The sequence below is a fragment of the Aethalodelphis obliquidens genome, unplaced genomic scaffold (assembly GCF_003676395.1).
Source record: "Aethalodelphis obliquidens isolate GAN/ISIS:26980383/991018 unplaced genomic scaffold, ASM367639v1 scaffold1, whole genome shotgun sequence".
NCBI lineage: Eukaryota > Metazoa > Chordata > Mammalia > Artiodactyla > Delphinidae > Aethalodelphis > Aethalodelphis obliquidens.
In genome coordinates, this window is record NW_020837945.1 from 107729199 (window position 1) to 107746915 (window position 17717).

At 43.4% G+C, this 17717-nt stretch overlaps 1 protein-coding gene across 5 annotated transcripts in view; it reads right to left on the bottom strand.

Annotated features, from left to right (window-relative positions):
• The window catches only part of KCNAB1 (potassium voltage-gated channel subfamily A regulatory beta subunit 1), a 422691-nt gene that overhangs the window by 97080 nt on the left and 307894 nt on the right, over positions 1-17717 (bottom strand). For all 5 annotated transcript variants that reach the window (XM_027113490.1, XM_027113499.1, XM_027113480.1 and 2 more), the window contains exon 2: positions 14509-14552. In XM_027113490.1, the coding sequence (XP_026969291.1) occupies positions 14509-14552 (44 nt within the window). The remainder of the gene's footprint in view (positions 1-14508; positions 14553-17717) is intronic.

Below are 17717 nucleotides of genomic sequence, written 5' to 3' on the forward strand. Positions count from 1 at the left end.
ATGTAGGCAATGATTATCAGAAGAAACCATAGTAAAGGTTGATGGGGTGGAAACAGAAGACCACAACAGTGCCATGAAAAATAGAACTGAACTTGCACACAAGAGAACTTGGGTGGAGGTGTGCCTCATTTGTATTCCAAATATATGCATTAATGACCAGGTCATAAGCCCTCGCATGCTACAAGCTGTCACTCTTGCAGATTTTGTGTAGGTACATCCCCACACACATTGTCCTCAAACTCTTTACCTTCCTCCAGTCTATCTATTCTGACTTCAATTCCTTCCTTAACCAGGGAGCTTAGGCTAGCTGGATGACGTGGTTCACCATTTAGAAGATTCTCTTGCCCTATTCTCAGCTCCATTACTTCACTGTTCCTTCATTTCACCTGCCTGGCAAAAGTTCACACCTGGATGAGTCTGACTGTCCAGCTGCTCATCACCTATAACCAAGATGCTGAGCTGTGCTGGAGAAAATCACGGACTGCAGAGAAACATGCATCGTAAATTCTTGATCTACAGTAACTACACAGAGAGCCCACCAGTCCTCTGCTTTTTAATCATTCCCCCCACCCCGTTTGGATTTCAAACCTGCCCTACTTTTCTCAACCTCAGTCCTACCTCCTCCTTCTTTAATGTCACCAGATAAACCTGCCTCCTGCTTCACAGAGAACATAAAAGAAATAAAATGTAAACCCCTCTACTTCCTGCTACCAAAGCTATCAAACTATCAGCCGTGACTGCCCATTTCCATGTGGGCTTCCAGCTGCCTCTGGTATGAGAACTGCCCACCTCCCTCACCCTCAGGTGGGCGTGTGCTCAACACTGGCTTCCGAGGTAAGGGAGCACAGAATAAGACAACACCCATCCTTTCCTCCTTTATTCCTGTCCCTGTGGAAGAATGTCCCTTTTCTTTCCAAGGCTGTTTCTCTGCTGATCCCATCTCCTTGCTCCTTCTCAGGGCCCTCACTCCATTGATTATCATCTCTCATTACTGCATTTTCTCTTTGCTTGAATTCTACTTTTGTTTTTTATTGGAGTATAGTTGCTTTACAATGTTGTTAGTTTCTGCTGTACAGCAAAGTGAATCAGCTATACGTATACATATAACCCCTCTTCCTTGGAGTTTCTTCCGATTCAGGTCATCACAGAGCACTGAGTAGAGTTCCCTGTGCTATACAGTCTGTTCTCATTAGCTATCTATTTTATACATAGTAGTGTATATATATAAATCCCAATCTTCCAATCCATCCCACCCCCCACCTTGTTTATTTCATTTACACCCACATTTCACTTACTTTTGGTTCATATTTGTCTGATTTTTATTTGCCTGTTTAAAAATTTTCCATTTATCTCCATCCTCTTCCTTAAAGAAGGTATCTAGGAACTTTTTTTTTTTAACCCAATCTCTGAAACTTTGTAATTTACTACACTGACACCTATGTTAGTTCTTTACTTCAGATATTTTACGCTTTTAAAAACACTTCCTTTTGTATTTTACCAGTCTTTTGCTAATTTGGTCAAGCCTCATTTACCTCACAGTCCCCCTACATATTCTGCGCAGGATGTGTGTATACGCTCACAGTGTGATCAACTGGGCTGACAGTTAGTGGGCAATTAACTGACTGTTACATTTAATCTTCTGTAAAAGTGAGAATATTTGAGTCGTTTGCAGCCTGTCTCCTTGCCTCTATTCCCAGTCCTCTCGAATTTGCTGTCTGCAGTGTGACCACAACGCCCAGAGTGAGCTTCCTAAAATGCATCTGGCCAAGCAACACCTGGAGTGAAATATTTCAGCGACTCCTCATCACAAAACAGATACATTCCAAGCTTCGTGGCATGGCTTCCAACGTTATTCATAATCTTCCCAAAGTCATCTCTCATCATTTTCTCTCCCACATAGTTCCTTCTCCAGGCTGATTTAGACTCCCAGGCTTCTCTTCCTGAAATTTATTTATCAATTCATTTAGAAAATACTTATTGAGCCCCATAATTTTTCAGAGCCATGCCAGATGGTGGGGTCAAAATGGCAAATATTAATAACGGTGTCTTTTTCCTGGAGCTCCCAGTCCAGTGGGGAAGACAGAAAAATACCACATCCTGGTAAGAGGGGTTGTGATGAGAACTAACAGGAAGCCTCTGTCTAGACGTGGATGTCAGGAAAGTAACCATCAAACCTAGATCTGAGTGAAGGGTAAGTAGGAAATTTCTTTAAAAGGAATGCCTGTGGCTTTTTTTCCTTATCCACCTGACAGATTCCTATCCATCCTTCAAAACCCCACCGCCCCTATCAGCACCTTCCTCATTCCCCAGAAGAGGTGGTTGCTTCATCACCTGTGCCATTTCTGTGTCCTGTACCTCCAACTCTCTGTCTCTCTACCTCTATTATTGTTAAACTGCTTTTTTCCTTGTTTTCTCTTTGACCTGGCTCTATCCTACCCTATTCATCCTTTCATACTCAGCTCAGATATTTCTTGCCCCAGGAATCCTTCCATGATCTCCTCTTAGGCAGCCCTCATATGTGTTCACATGCACCTCATATTTCTCTCAGAGCCCTGGTCACACTGTGATTCATTCATTCATCCATTGATTCTATAAATGAGTACATATAAGCAGCTTCTCTGATCTAGGCATGTGTTCTGAACTGATAATCAAGCAGGTAATAAGTCAGACTAATAAGCTATCACCAGCAAACATAAATGCAAGGTGTCCTCTGGGGGCACACAGCCCAAGGATCTCATTTTGCCTGGGAATCAGGTCACTGCCCCCTCCCCGCCTCCCCGCTTGTGGGCTGTGTGAGGGTGGCCACTGGTGCTCTGGTGTGTTTTTTCTCCTGTTTCCCCAGCATGCCGTCTGGCACATCTTGTGAAATCTTTGGACACACAAATGAAGGAGAGGAGTGCTGATCCCGTGCTTTCCAGGGATGATGGAATCAGCCTCAGTTTCTACACTCTAAGAGCTCAAACTGAGACATGGGTGGCATCAGAGGCAGTCCATCCACCAGCAGGACCAGGGCAGCCATCCAGCCCTCCCAGGAAGGTGCTGGAAGGAAGGGTGACTGGAATGGTGTGACAGATAACAAAGCCAGACAGAGGGTCACTCCTAGAAATGAGTCTCAGGGCCAGTTTTGCCTTCTGTCTTCAGCCAGAAGCAGTTAAGTATCACCACTGAAAGCAGGTTGGCTGAGTTGGGCTACAGTTTCTGCTCAGAAAGGGCCAAAGGAAAGGGTGGCATAGAGCAGAGTGTGGAGAAACGGGAAGGAAGGTAGAGTAAGAGACTAAGAAGAAACATGACAAGTTCCCCCAGAAAACTTGTTTCTAGTAATTGCAAGCAGAGCGAAGCCAGGACCTTCATCTCCTGTTTCCTTCTCTTCAGCCTGAAGAAATCCCCGTGGTTAGATTGTCAGCGCTAATTTAGCTACAGCTCATTACCTCATCACCCATTTTCTGTAATTGCATGTTGGGTAACCTCCTCCTCCTCTCATTTTAATTAGTAGTCAGATATAAAGTGAGCATTGATGGTATTTTCTGCTTTGCTCTCCTGGAGGTCCTCCTTTGCATATTCCAGGTGTTAGGATGAAGCTTTTATTTGCAAATGAGCCTCAGGTCTCACTGATCCTTCAACATGATGGGGAAGTATTAAAAAGGCAAAGCTACATGTTTATCCTGCTGAGGAAAATTCTGTCCATTAGGCAAACTGAGGAAGCAGAAGGTAAACATGAGCTGACTCAGCAAACTGTGAGCATACCTCATGCTACAGAAAGGGCTGGGAGAATTTTGATTTTCGACCTTGGCTACCAAAGACACAGAAAAGGCTCAGATAAGCTAAAATAAGTGGGAGAAGGGCTTTCAGGATCCAGGGATATCTTTTCTTCTTAACTCAGAGCAGAGAAACTCAGAGCACTTTAAGCAAGAGTGCTTTAAATTTCCTCTAGGAATCTGCATTCTGTGGTTGGGGTGGATTTAAACTCTTCCCCAGCTTCAGGGGTGGTTCTTGATTGCCGGCAGTTCTTCAGTGACTGATTCACAGATGGATATATAAGGCAGTCAGAGCTGATGGGATGTATGGCTTGGAGCATGTGCAGCCATCTTGTCACTCTGAGGGCAGCCTGAGAATGGACAAGCCTCCAGCTTGCAGAGCTCATAGTCTGATCCCTGGAACAAGCCATTTGGGTCCACTGTCCCTATGAGCCTAAAAATTTCTGTTTCTGCTTAAGCTGATGTTTTCGCTTTGCTTCGAACTGAGTTTTCTGTTCACTGACTCTAGAAGGCTCCTGGTTGGTTTAGTAGTGCTAAAAATAACTGGGATTTTATTCCTAACTTCATCCAGCTGAGGCCTCAAAGGCCTACATACAAATCTCCACACATTTCCCCTCAGTGTGCTAACCCACAGCAGCCTACCCCTCAGGCATTTATACTGCCCTCCAGGAATGGCTCCCCATGGCCCTGCCTCACTTAAGCCAAGCACACCAGAGGCATGGCCCCAACCATAAGAGAGGACAGCACCCCATCGGGTTCCCTCATGTTTTAGCCTCACTATTGGAGTAGCTCAATTGCATGGTTGATTGAAATTGAAACTTTCATTTTGGTTTTTATATTGCAAAGGGTATAGGAGGGAGTTCCCTGGCAGTCCAGTAGTTAAGACTCTGCCCTTCCAATGCAGGGGGCACGGGTTCGATCCCTGGATTTAAAAAAAATAAGGGGGTACAGGAAAATAATCTTATAAATGTACTCTTCATAAATGTAGAGTGTGTACAGGGCACAGTCTGGGTAAACAATATGAATACACTTGCATATACACAGGTATGTTTTTTCTTTGAATACAGGAGCTATGGCAGGACTTCATGAGGTCTTGAGGTCTTCAGGGATGCACGGGAGGGAAAGTCATTCAGGGCATCCACACAGAAACAAAAGGTTTGCACTCAGCTGCCTTCTCACTTCGAAATCTCTTACGGGGACAGCTCACCTGGTCATGCACCAGGGTCGCAGATTCTGGCCCCCATTCTGCCTGTGGAGCTTGGACGGATCTTTGTCTACCCTACTCTGGACAGTGATGCCAGGAGTTGTTTAGGCTCTGACATTTTCTAGTTCTAAAGTAGAGTAAAGGCACTTTCACCCGGCTGCCACCCTCGAGTCTTAGTGAACTTGACTGTTGCCCATATCACAGCTGATAGAGCTGGAGGGGGCCTTACATGCCTGGTCCAGCTGTTCACTTCTCAAGAAGGAGAGACGTGGAGAGGGCAGTGGCTGTGGGCCCATGGAGACTGGAGGCGGGGGATGGCGGGGAACAGGCGGCTGGTGGAGGGGCAGGAGATGCAGGCTTTGTCGTCTCTACCGCTGGCCTTGAACGAGACATGTCCCCTCTTCCTGCCTCTGTTTTTCTCATCTGTAAAGGCGGGGATGACTGCAAAGACTAATTCCTCTCACAGCTGTGAGACCATGTTTACAAACTGTCATCACTTCCAACACATTGCCCATATCTGGGTCTGGGGAAAACCTTTTCTCCCCCACTATCTGATGGTTTTGCAACTACTTGTTTCACTTTTGGATCACAGATTAACAAATGAGGGCTACTCATCCTTTTATAACTGCACTGAGGGAGATTAGGGTGTGTGTGTGTGTGTGTGTGTGTGTGTGTTTGTGTGTACACTTGAGGTTGTGTAGACTCTTCTGCTTCCTCTTCTCCAGTTCTTCCCTGAACCCAACTCTGACAATGTGCGGGGCATCAGGCTGTCCGTTTGTCACCCAGCTGTGTCTCAGCTCCTGACACCCTGTGTGAGGGAAGCAATGGCACATGGCCGGCAGCCACTGATAATTCAGAGGGCAACCAAGTTGTCAGCAATTCTGAAGATGGATTTTATCCATCAAAGTAGAAACTGAGGAAGAAATATTCTAAAACAATTTTATAAAAATATAAATGCCTCTTCATTTTTAATGTGTATGCACCATGGCATTTATTCAAGGTAGATGTTCCAGGAAAAGTGACAAGCCTATAATTCTCTTGTTATATGTTTAATATTCATGCACGATTTAAATTCTGTGGGTATCCTGGTCTTAAGATAGTTCACTCTGTGTTAAGCAAAAAAATTGGTAAACGTTCTGAGAGAAGAAATTGCCCTTTTAAAATTGTTTCTCGTGTCTCAGAGGCATTTTATAAATACTTAATGTTGTCGTTGTTATGTTATTATAATAATAGGAGAGATGGCTAGTTTACATTGGGTTTAGCAACAAGAATGAGAGTCACGAAGGGTGTCAAAAATAATATCATTCATGTTAAACATTTAACGTCATGTTTTCCCAGTGTCAAAATATTTAGTGCAGTGAGAGCATCTCTAAGGCAGAGGGGGATGAGCCAGGAGTACATTCTGCACATATGCAACACATTAAGAAGAAGCCCACACAGTTTAATCATAAGATTCACTGCTTTTGCTCTAGAAGGTTCCCTTGGCTAGGGCAGGGCCCAAGGCAGACAGGCCCAGGTGGCAGGCGCTGAATGGAAGGGGAGGTGAGCTCAATCTGCCCGCCCGAGGAGCCTTCCCAGGACACTGGCTCCAGAGAACCTCGAGAACAACCCTGAGCTGGGCAGGTTTTCCTCTTGGTGACCGCAGTTCAGGTGGAGGTGCCTCAGCCAGCTCCAGGGCCTGGGCCTGGAGGCAGCAGCCAGGATAGAAACACAGCCAGCACCTGGCTCACCAGATACCAGTGCACACATGTTGCCATCTCCTTCCACCTGGTGAGGACAACGGGTTCCAACCCTACCACTGTGCCTCAGAATCATCGGGACGGTCTTTTTAGAACACCTGTGCCTTGGGAGACCCTTATTCAAAAGGTCTGGGTGGAGACTGGTTATGTGCTTTGTAAAAAGCACCACGGGTAATTCTGCTGTGCAGCCAGAGTTGGGAAGAAACACCTCTTGAGAGACTCAGTGTCTCCAAGGTGTTATATATTTTACTTTATGACTTCATTCCTTCAAGGATGAAGTGTGAAAGGCCTGCCTGAATGAACACAGAACATGATGATCGTGGAGTCAGTTTGCTCTGCCTGGGAATTACCGCCTTGAGGTTTGGAAATCAGGCACCAAAGGCACAGGGCGTTCCTTCCCTTCTTCACTGCTAGATCCAGACCCAGCCCTGTCTGGCAGGAACACGTAACATGCCCTCCTGACCAGTGAACAGCCCAGGAGGACTCCTTTGGGGATGATGGTCTTCTACATGAGGATCCATATGTGCTCAGCTGAAAAATGAGCAAGTGACCACATCCCCCCTGATCTGTGCTCCTCCCCCTTCCCATTTCAGTCCCCCTAGAAATGCCTGACTGTTTGCTTTGCCACATATACCTGTGCAATGTTTTACAAAACTAGCAAAATGCTTTTATTAGTTAGGGTTCTCCAGAGAAATAGAACCTTATAATTTCTTATAAAATTTGTTATTATATATTTATATATATATTAATATATTTTATACTTATATATATTATATATAATTATAATATATAATAAAATATATTTACATAGAGAGAAATTAAGTATATATATATATATATAGAGAGAGAGAGAGAGAGAGAGATTGATTTATTGTGAAGAATTGTGTCCCATGATTGTGAAGGCTGAGAAGTCCCAAGATCTGTCATCTGCAGTTCAAGACCCACGATAACCCACGTGTAGATTCAGTCCGAGTCTGAAGGCCTGAGGACCAAAAGAGCCGATGGTGTGTAAGTTCTAGTCCAAAAGCCAGCAGGACCCAGGAAGAGATAATGTTTCATTTTGAGTCCAAGGGTCAGGAAAATCTGATGTTTTAGCTCAAAGCAGTCAGGCAGGAGGAGTCCCCTCTTATTCGAGGGGGCTCAGCCTTTTTGTATTATTCAGGCCTTCAGCTGACTGAAGGAGGGCCATCACCCACATTAGGGAAGGCAATCTGCGTTACATAGTCTATGAATTCAAATGTTCATTACATCCAAAGTCATCCTCACGACACACCCAGAATAACGTTTGACCAATTCAGGCACCCTGTGGCATAGTCACAGTTGACATAACATTAACTATCACATGCCTTTCTTCCTGCAAGCCTCTTATGTGGAGGGAAGCACGTATATCCCACAGTGAGTGGCACAGGGTAAAGTCTGCCCCTTTTGAGCACCTGTAGGAGCAGCTGCCTGCTGTGGGGTGTCACCTCCAGTGGCATGAATCAGAAGCGGCTCCTGCTCCTAATGTGTGTGGGTAGATGCCCCTTCCATCTGCAGCAGTGAGAGCCCTGCTGCATACTCTGAGCCCCAATCCAGCCTAGACTCGTGTCACTGTGTATAGAGTAGAGCCTCTGGTCCCTGACGCATGTTGGGGATAACCCTCGATGCTGGGCCTCTCTCTATCCCCTCTCCTCACCTCCACTTGGCGTTCTCAGTTTCTGTGTTGATACGTTACTGGAGAAAGCCAAAGAACCAGGCTGGCTGGACCGCAACATTTCATGATGTCTGACTTTCCCTGGATCTTCACTATTACCCACTGTGCATTTTGTCATTCCTTAGAGATTGATCCACGTACCCAGTCATACATTCAGTAACTATATTTGTGCACCTACTACTTGCTAGATACTGTGATCTGCTGACAGTACGATAGGGGTGTAGAAAAAACAGAGGTGATCTCTGGGAGCATGGAATCTGACAGACTCCAAAAGGCAGGTGTCCTAAACCTGTCCAAATACCTCAGTCCTCTGTATTTGCAGGTGACCTCAGTGACAACCATGGGTTCAGCCTTGTTAGAATTTCCTGGGTCTTTATTTCCAGCTGGAGCTCTCTCCAGCCCTCCCTGTGCCCCCTGGATATCTGAGGCTGAAGCTGGCAGGCTCTCGGGTCTCCTCTTCCCAACACTGCTCCTGCTTCTCCTCCATTCTCCTTCCTCTTACTGCTCCCTCCTGCATCTCCTTCTTCTGAGATTTCAGCCCATCCATCTACACACCCAACCCAGGAACTGGGGCACCCTCCCCTGCTCAGGTAGACCTCTCATTCTGCATCCCAAGGTCACCGAGTCCTGTTTATTTTTCCTCCTAAAAAATCACCCTCTTCCTGTACATCTTTAATATCACTATCTCATCATCTTGACTCCAGTCTCAACCCTTTCCCCCTCTAATCTAGCCTTCACATCATTGCCGGAAAACAATTCTAATACATCTTATCATGTCCTACTCCTGATCCAAGTTTTTCAATGGCTTTTCACAAGCTGGAGCAGGGTTTTAAAGCTCTTTTTTTTGTTTTTTGGAAGAAGGATGCTTATTTTCCTTCAAAATGTAATATGAAGCACTAAAAAGAAATGAGCTATCAAACCATGAAAAGACATGGAGGAAACTTAAATGCATATTACTAAGTAAAAGAAGCCAATTGCAAAGGCTAGATACTGTAGGATGTCCATACTATATGAAATTCTGGAAAATGCGAAACTATGAAAACAGTAAAAGGATAAGTGGATGCCAGGTGTTAGGGGTCAGAGAGAAATAAATAGGCAGAGCACAGAGGATTTTAAGGGCAGTGAAACTACTCTGTATGATACTATAATGGCAGATACCTGTCATTACATTTGTCCAAACCCATAGAATGTAAAACACCAAAGTTATACATATACCCAATGTAAACTATAGTCTTTGGGTGATAATGGTGTGTCAGTGCAGGACTGTAACGAATGTACTACTCTGATGTGGGTTGTTGATAGTGGGGGAAGTTGTGTGCATATGAGGTGAGGGGAAATTTCTGCACTTTCTGCTCAATTTTGCTGTGAACCTACTCCTGTTCTAAAACATGAAGTCATTTATGACATACTACATTAAAATTTTACATTTAAATTTACACTAAAAGTCATATTTATATTTTCATTTAGAAAAAGTGGAGCTACATTGATGGAAGCGGTGGCAATGGAAGGAGGAGGGCAGGGAGAGGTGGAGCCCTGTCCGTTCCTCATCCCCCAAGTATTCCCTGAGACCTTGGGGATGTAGGACTTGGAGGAACACCAGAAACCTAGAGGACTAGAGCTCAATGCCTTAGCAAGGCAAACAATGGCCCTCCTGATCAGGCCTAGCTTTCCTTCCAGGCTCGGTTCTTGTGGTTCCCTAATACCCTGCATTCGAAATATTCTGCACATACACTAGTGTTTCCCACAGTACCTCCTGCTCCATGGGTCTCCCTCCAGGCCATTGCTCGTGTTGCCTCCTCTGTCTTGCATCCTTCGCCCTCTTTCTCTACTTAACGACTCCCTTCAGGTCTCAACTCAAGCAGCACTTCCCCTGCGAAGCTGCTCCAGATGCCCCAAAAGCCCTTCCTCATGCTTGGTTCATCCTGTACTCTCCACCATGGCATCCGTCCAATGCACTATTTTTGTGTGCCTGACTCCTACTACGCTGTGCGCAGTTTGAGAGCAGGGCCCTTGCTTCTTTCATCTGGATATCCCTTGCAACCAGCATGATGCCTGGCTTCCTAAATGTTTGCTGAGAATGAATGAGTGAATGAATGAATGAATGAATACATAAATTCTCTCTTCCTCTCTCAGAAGATGATCCCACTTCCCACTAGACTGAGATGATGTTCAATCACTCTTTGGTGGATTTTCTCCCTTCCCATCAGTTTCTTTGACTTTGGGTCTTGATAGCAGTGGTCAGTGTATTAATAAATCAGTCCAGCCACAGCAGCCCACAGGCAGGTTTCCACTTTATTTTTTTCCCCTATTCTTTTGTTAGCAGAATTGTGTTCCTTTAGATGTATCTTCAGTTCGTCCTTGGGTTATTTCACCTTTCTGCTCCCATTTACATATGCTCTTAGTTTATCAAAAGGAAGCTTGGCAGGGCAAGAAATTCCCAGCCTGTCCTTCTCTGGTGGAGAAGAAAGTCAGAATTGTTAGCTTTAATATGACCTTTAAGGTACTTCAATAAAAGACATCTGTAGTCGTGTGATTGCTTGGGATATTTAATACTTAATTTTCAAAGCCTCAGTTGAACACGGGCTGTATCTGAACTGATATCCCAAGCCTATAACAGTAAACCCAGCTCCACCTGGACCTGAGAGCTGAGGTCTGCAGAGCCTGACAAATTATCTAAGCCTGGTGCATTATTCCTTTCTATGATTTTTTTTGGTCTCCTATGGTTTACAGAGGTAGCTCAGAAAAGTTCTCAAAGAATACTTATTCAAGCTTTGTTGCCTGTTTTGAATGAAGCCAGTCAATCCCATGAACTTCCTTGTTTCCTCCTAATTTTTCATGCAGTGTCTAATCACAAGCATTCAAGCTCTTAGAAAAAACTTGAAGCTCAAATCAGGACTTTCTGCTCCTGAATCAAGTCTGTTTCAAAGTTCACCAAAATGGCTACAGCTCACACACAGTTTTAAAAAACTGTAGTCTGCCCTCTGGGGACTCATTTACAAGTGGCACTTCATAGGCACCTGAATTTTTTACAGTCTTAGGGCTTTTGGTTGATTTTCTCAGTACTTTTGATGAAATTATTTTCCACCATAGATACTGATTCTATGAGATAATTGTGTATGATTACCGTATTTCTTAATTCATATTTTCTTAAATTGCTATATTTCTTAATTTCTTTCAATAATAAATAGTGAATAGTTATTTACCATTAAGCACTCTCAAAAAAAGCTAAGGTTAGAATATCCCTGATAATGAATCTACAGGGTCTTTCAAATACAAGTAAGTGGTAACAAAATCAAAGCCATAAATTAAGCAAATGTCAAATTCCCTTAGTCTTATGGTGAGCAAAGACCACCCTCACCTCCCAAATCATATCATTAAGAAGAATCAGAAAAACTCAGGCATCACTAGCCTTCAATGTTTTTGCAATACTGTAAAAGGAGGCAGAAATTGTTGCCACTATCTTTTATTCTTTCACTACCATCCCTTCCCTGGTCTCCACACTTCCATTCAACAGGGTTCAAGAAACGCTCCTCCCAATTCCTCCCCGCAACTAGCTTTGGGTCTCACATCATCAGTCCCCTCATGTTGTAGTCACTTACCCATCCCTAGTCAATCCCTCTCATCTGAAAATTTTAGCTCTGGCTCACTGTCACTCTCTCCAATATTAGTTTTGCCATATGTTTTAGTGATTTCAATGACCCCCAAAGTAATCCTTCCCTGAACCTTTATCTTTCAGGCCCTTGACCTCTTCTGGTCTACTGATCTTGCACTCAGCACAACCTCAGCCACTCTCCCCCAATGGACATGCCTTAGACTTTGTCATTACCTATAACTGAACCCCGCCATGACCGTAGTTTCAAGCATCCCCCTTTCAAACCACCACTTTCTATTCTTCCAACTTACTATCTCTGCTGATCTTACTCCAACAATCCTTTGGGCCTCTGGAGGTACAATTCACTGATCCTGCCCACTTTTCACTGTCCCTCTGCCTCCTCATTTTCCTGGCTTCAGTCCTCATTTTCCTCCCTGCTCAGCTTCAACCCCAAAGTCCACCATTACAATCACCCCTCTGCATAAACTCTCAGCATCTCCGCCTCTCTTTTCTTATATTATGCCCTTGAAAAACCCCACCTGGACCTGCATGGTTGAACAAGACTGGAGGAAAAACACACGGCCATAGAGATGGTCTCACTTCAAATTTATTAGCATGAATCTCAAGCAGATCCTTAATGCTGTCTGGCCACTTTGATCCATCCCTTTGGTCCATTCACTCTTCTGCTCTCATCATCCTCTCTCTCCTCAAACTTTCAACACCTCCCTTTCATCCTCACTAACAGCTGATGACCTTGCTTCTGATTTCACTGAGAATACAGAAGCAGTAGAAGATAATTTCTAAAGATACCGCCACTGCCACCCCATCAACCCAGCTACCAGTCTCAAAGCCCATGTACTCTGCCTTCTTGCATGTTACTTTCCTCTTGTGTCCTCAAGAAATCATTCCAGGTATTTTTCTTCTCTACTTATCTTAACCATTTTTTTCCTTCTCAAAAGAATTTCTTAATCAGTATGTAAATATACTGTCATTTCTTTTGTGTGTAAAGGTACCCTCTCTGACCACACTTGCCTGTCCAGCTTCCATTCCATTTCTAGGCTTCTCTTTATAGAAATAGTCATCAAAAGAGCAGCCACCAGTGTTTCTCTTTCCATGCTCGCTTAAACCTATTCCAATCATGCGTGAGCTCCTGACTCCACCAAAACCGATCTTTTCAAAGTCATCGGTGACTTCCATGTTGCTAAACTGAACGATCAATTCTTGGCCCTCATCTTGCTTGACCTATGAACAGCATTTGACAGGGCTGATCTCTATCCCTCTTGAAACGCGGGATTCTTAGGACTCCCTGGTCTCCTGGTTCTCCTCCTCCATACCCACTGCTTGTTTTCAATGTTCTTTGTTGGCTCTTCCTCATTTCCCCAACTTCTTAATGGACTTCCCAGGTCACAGACCACGTGCTTTTGCTTTCTGTAATATCTATGCTCACTCCCTTAATATTCTTATTCAGTCTCATGGCTTAAACAGTATCTACATGTTGGTGACTCTCAAGTCATCCTACATCCAGCTCACATCTCTCTTCTAAACTCTAGATTCATATATCCATTAGCCTATATACCTCTTTTCTTGGATGTCTAATATGTCCCAAATCAATTGGCTCTCCCTCCTTCCTAAGTCTCTCTTCCTTCATTCTTCCACATCTCACTTACTGGCAACTCCATCTTTTCTGTTTCTCAGGCAAAAAAAACCCTTACAGTCATCTTTGACTCTTCTCTTTTCTCTTGCATCCCAAATAGAGTCCAACAGAAGATCTGCCAGGCTTGACCTTCAAAACATAGCTATAATCTGACCATTTCTCACTACTTCCTCAGCTACCATTCTGGTCTAGACTCTCTTAGGTTACAGAAATAGTTCTGATGATGTTGAATTGCCTGAACACCAAGGCTGCCTTTTCCCTTGTCTGGGGGATGTCTGGAAGCTGTATGCTACCCCAAGTCTCACACTCAGATTTTACCATTTCAGATTCATTCTTATGATATTAAAATTGCCATCTCTACTTACTATTCTTTAAATATTTACAGCTTCTGGGGGGAAATGTATATATAAAACTTTTTCCCTAAAACATTTAAGGTACATTATAAAAGTACATAAAATACATTAAAATATAGAAAAAAGTGAGAAAATTAGGCAAAGGGAAGATAAGGATAGAAAAAAATTCGTATGATGCTGCAGGTGAGGTCAGCATACAAATACATGCCATGAGGTTCTTCACACTTGCTAAATGGGAATAACAGAGGAGTCCCTTCCTCTAAGATGTGCTTTAATATCAGGTTTCTTTTTGCTTAATGGGCCCCCATAAGGCATCATGATCACAGTGGCTCCTTGAGTCTGAGAAGGGGAGGGCTGCGTGGGGCAGGAAAGGCTCAGAAGGAGAAATGAGGCAATGTTGGTCACGAAGTCCCTTCTCACCTGAGACTGGGTCCTGACCTACACCCCAGTCATTCCCTGGTATCCTCCCCAATCTCCCACCTCCCAGCCCACCCCCACATGATACCCTGAGTACTTACCAAGACCCAAGCAAGAAACTCTGAGTCCTGATTTTCCAAGATTCCTAGAATAAAAATAAAGCAACACATGGTCATTTCATCAGGTGAATTTTAACTGGGAGTATTAAATCTCACTTAAAATTTTTTTAAATTGAAATACAGTTGATTTACAATGTTGTGTTAGTTTCAGGTGTATAAATCTCATTTTTGATGATGTTGCTCCTGACTAGAGCCATGGTAGAGGCAGAGCCTCAGATGCAGGCCTGTGGTTTGGGGAAGAGACTCTTTCATCTCCATCTGGGCACTAGAAAGCCCAAAATGTGCATAGGCTCAGCACAACAACAAAGCGTCCCCACAAAACATAGCTTTTCAGACCTAATGATCTTCTTCATTAATTTGCTTACAAATGTATTGTCTCTCTCCTTCTAGAATGTGAGTTCCTTGAGGGCAACTTGATGGATAGGGATTATTAAAAGAACAAATACAAAATAATCCTTTAGGCTATTTAAACTAAATTTTATATATATATATATATATATATATATAATATATATATATATAGTTTCTGCTGTACAACAAAGTGAATCAGCTATACACATACATATATCCCTGTATCTCCTCCCTCTTGCGTCTTCCTCCCACCCTCCCTATTCCATCCCTCTAGGTGGTCACAAAGCACCGAGCTGATTTCCCTGTGCTATGCGGCTGCTTCCCACTAGCTATCTGTTTTACATTTGGTAGTATATATATGTCCATGCCACTCTCTCACTTCGTCCCAGCTTACCCTTCCCCCTCCCTGTGTCCTCAAGTCCATTCTCTACATGTGCGTCTTTACTCATATCCTGCCCCTAGGTTCTTCAGAACCATTTTTTTTTTTTAGATTCCATATATATGTGTTAGCATACGGTATTTGTTTTTCTCTTTCTGACTTACTTCACTCTGTATGACAGACTCCAGGTCCATCCACCTCACTACAAATAACTCAATTTCATTTCTTTTTATGGCTGATATATTTAAAAAAAAAACAAACAACACTACACAGGGACTTCCCTGGTGGTCCAGTGGTTAAGAATCCGCCTTCCAAAGCAGGGGATGTGGGTTCGATCCCTGGTCGGGAACTAAGATCCCACGTGCCATGGGGCAACTAAGCCTGTGCACCGCAACTACTGAGCTGGCGCCCTCTGGAGCCCACATGCCACAACTAGAGAGAAGCCCGCACACTTCAACAAAGATCCTGAGTGCTGCAACTAAGACCCAATGCAGCCAAAATGAATGAATGAATGAATGAATGAATGAATAAAATAAAATAAAAATAAAAAAGTTGAAAATGCAAACCTAAAAAAAAAAACTACACAAAATTCCTACAAGAAGGTCGGATAGTCCTTAAATGATTCTTCCTTTCCTCATGAACACCTTTGCTTTTCATCCTTAAAAGTTAATCCAGGGAAAGGAAATATATTTTCATTCTCTAAGTAGGGAGAGAACTAGGTGCTCTAATCTTCACTGTAAAGTGTTTGTCTGTGGAGACCCAGACCCAACCCATTTTCCTGTCATCCACCTAACTGCCATCAGAGAAGAAATCAAATTCTCAGAGAGAGGATGCCTCATAGAATTTTGTAGGGGTCCAGTGTGGGGAGATGAATCTTACACTATTGAAACATGGTAGAAAAGTGTATTCCTTATTCTCTGATCAGATGCTCTTATAAGAGCACAACTTTTCTCCTTGCTTCTACCCAAACAAAACAGCACCAACTTTTCCAATAAAATTTTCCACAGCTCGGTTCTTCCAGGTTCTCTCTTGATTCCTCCACAGTTTGCCTTCTTTAGAGCTAGTAACCAGTGCTCTTGTTTTTACATCTATTTCTTTTCCCTGCTTGCTATTATTGTCTATAAAATTCCACCTAAGCAACACATTTCATTTCCTAGCATGGTCCAAAGTGCATCACACTGCAGAGTTGAAAGACCCAGTTTTTTCTGCATTTGTTGTAACTAGCTAGGTGACCTTGGAGAAATCACTTCCTTCCTTGGAGTTCAATTTCTTCATAGTACGATGGGGTATTTATACTTATGCCATTCATTCAGCATCACTGTGGTGGGGCTGGAACATGATAATGTATGCTAATGTGTTCACAGTAAACGAATGCAAAGCGTAATTATTTTTGGTGCTTTCTGACTCTACTCACCCTCTCACAGACATAGTGCTAAATTTTCCATATGAATTGGATATGTCCACCTGGCAGGAAACTATCACATAAAGGTATGTGTGAAAAATACTTTGAACTGCTAAATAGGAGAAAAATAATTGGACCTCTCCCATGATAATAATTTGCACGAGGAATTGTTCTTTTAGTAGTTTCTCAGAAAACCACAGGATGTACAGCCAAAAGATCTTGCTTTGTGGTCTAAAAGTCTACTTTTTGGGGGGGGGGCATGTGGGATATTATTTCCCCTACCAGGGATGGAACCCATGCCCCTTGCAGTTAAGCGCTGAGTCCTAACCACTGGACTGTCAGGGAATTCCCAAAGTCTGCTGATTTTAAAGGATAGGAATATAGAGCAAAAGCTACATAGTGGGGAGAATAAAAAAAGACCTACACCAGAACAAAAAAAGCAAAAAAATACATAAGTGAATAACAGTCTTCCAGGTAGAGGTACTTGACATTGACGAATTAGTGAAGATTTATTCACAGGTTACCATGTTCAAGGCAACGTGCAAGGACATGCAGATACAGAGAGGAACAAGGCACAGTTCTCTACCCTTAAGGAGTTCTCTATCCTCTACCTTTTCTGAGGGACACAGAAAAGCAACCACATAATCACAATACAGTGGGGTATATCCTCCCATGGAGGTCTTTGAGAGCACATGGAGGAGCTATCTCAGGTTTGTATTTGCATAACTATGTGGGTGTCATGGGGGAAAAGATCAAGGTAAGGAGTTTCATGTAATTTTAATATCTTTCAGTGACTCTGCGCACAATAGGGAACCCTAACTTGGTGCAGAAAACTATGCAAAGGAAGAAATTTTTCTAACAAACTCAAATAGGGCAAGGTTATGACACTGGGCACTTGCTGAGCAGCATCTCAGCACCCAAGGTAGGGAGACCTGCCCTAAGTTTCCTTGGGACAGTGACTTAGGGAGATAATGATCACTCTGCTATGGGTTTGGAAGGCCACACTTGAGAAACCTGAGAGTTGTCAGCCAACACAAACTGCAGAGTAACAAGTACTCA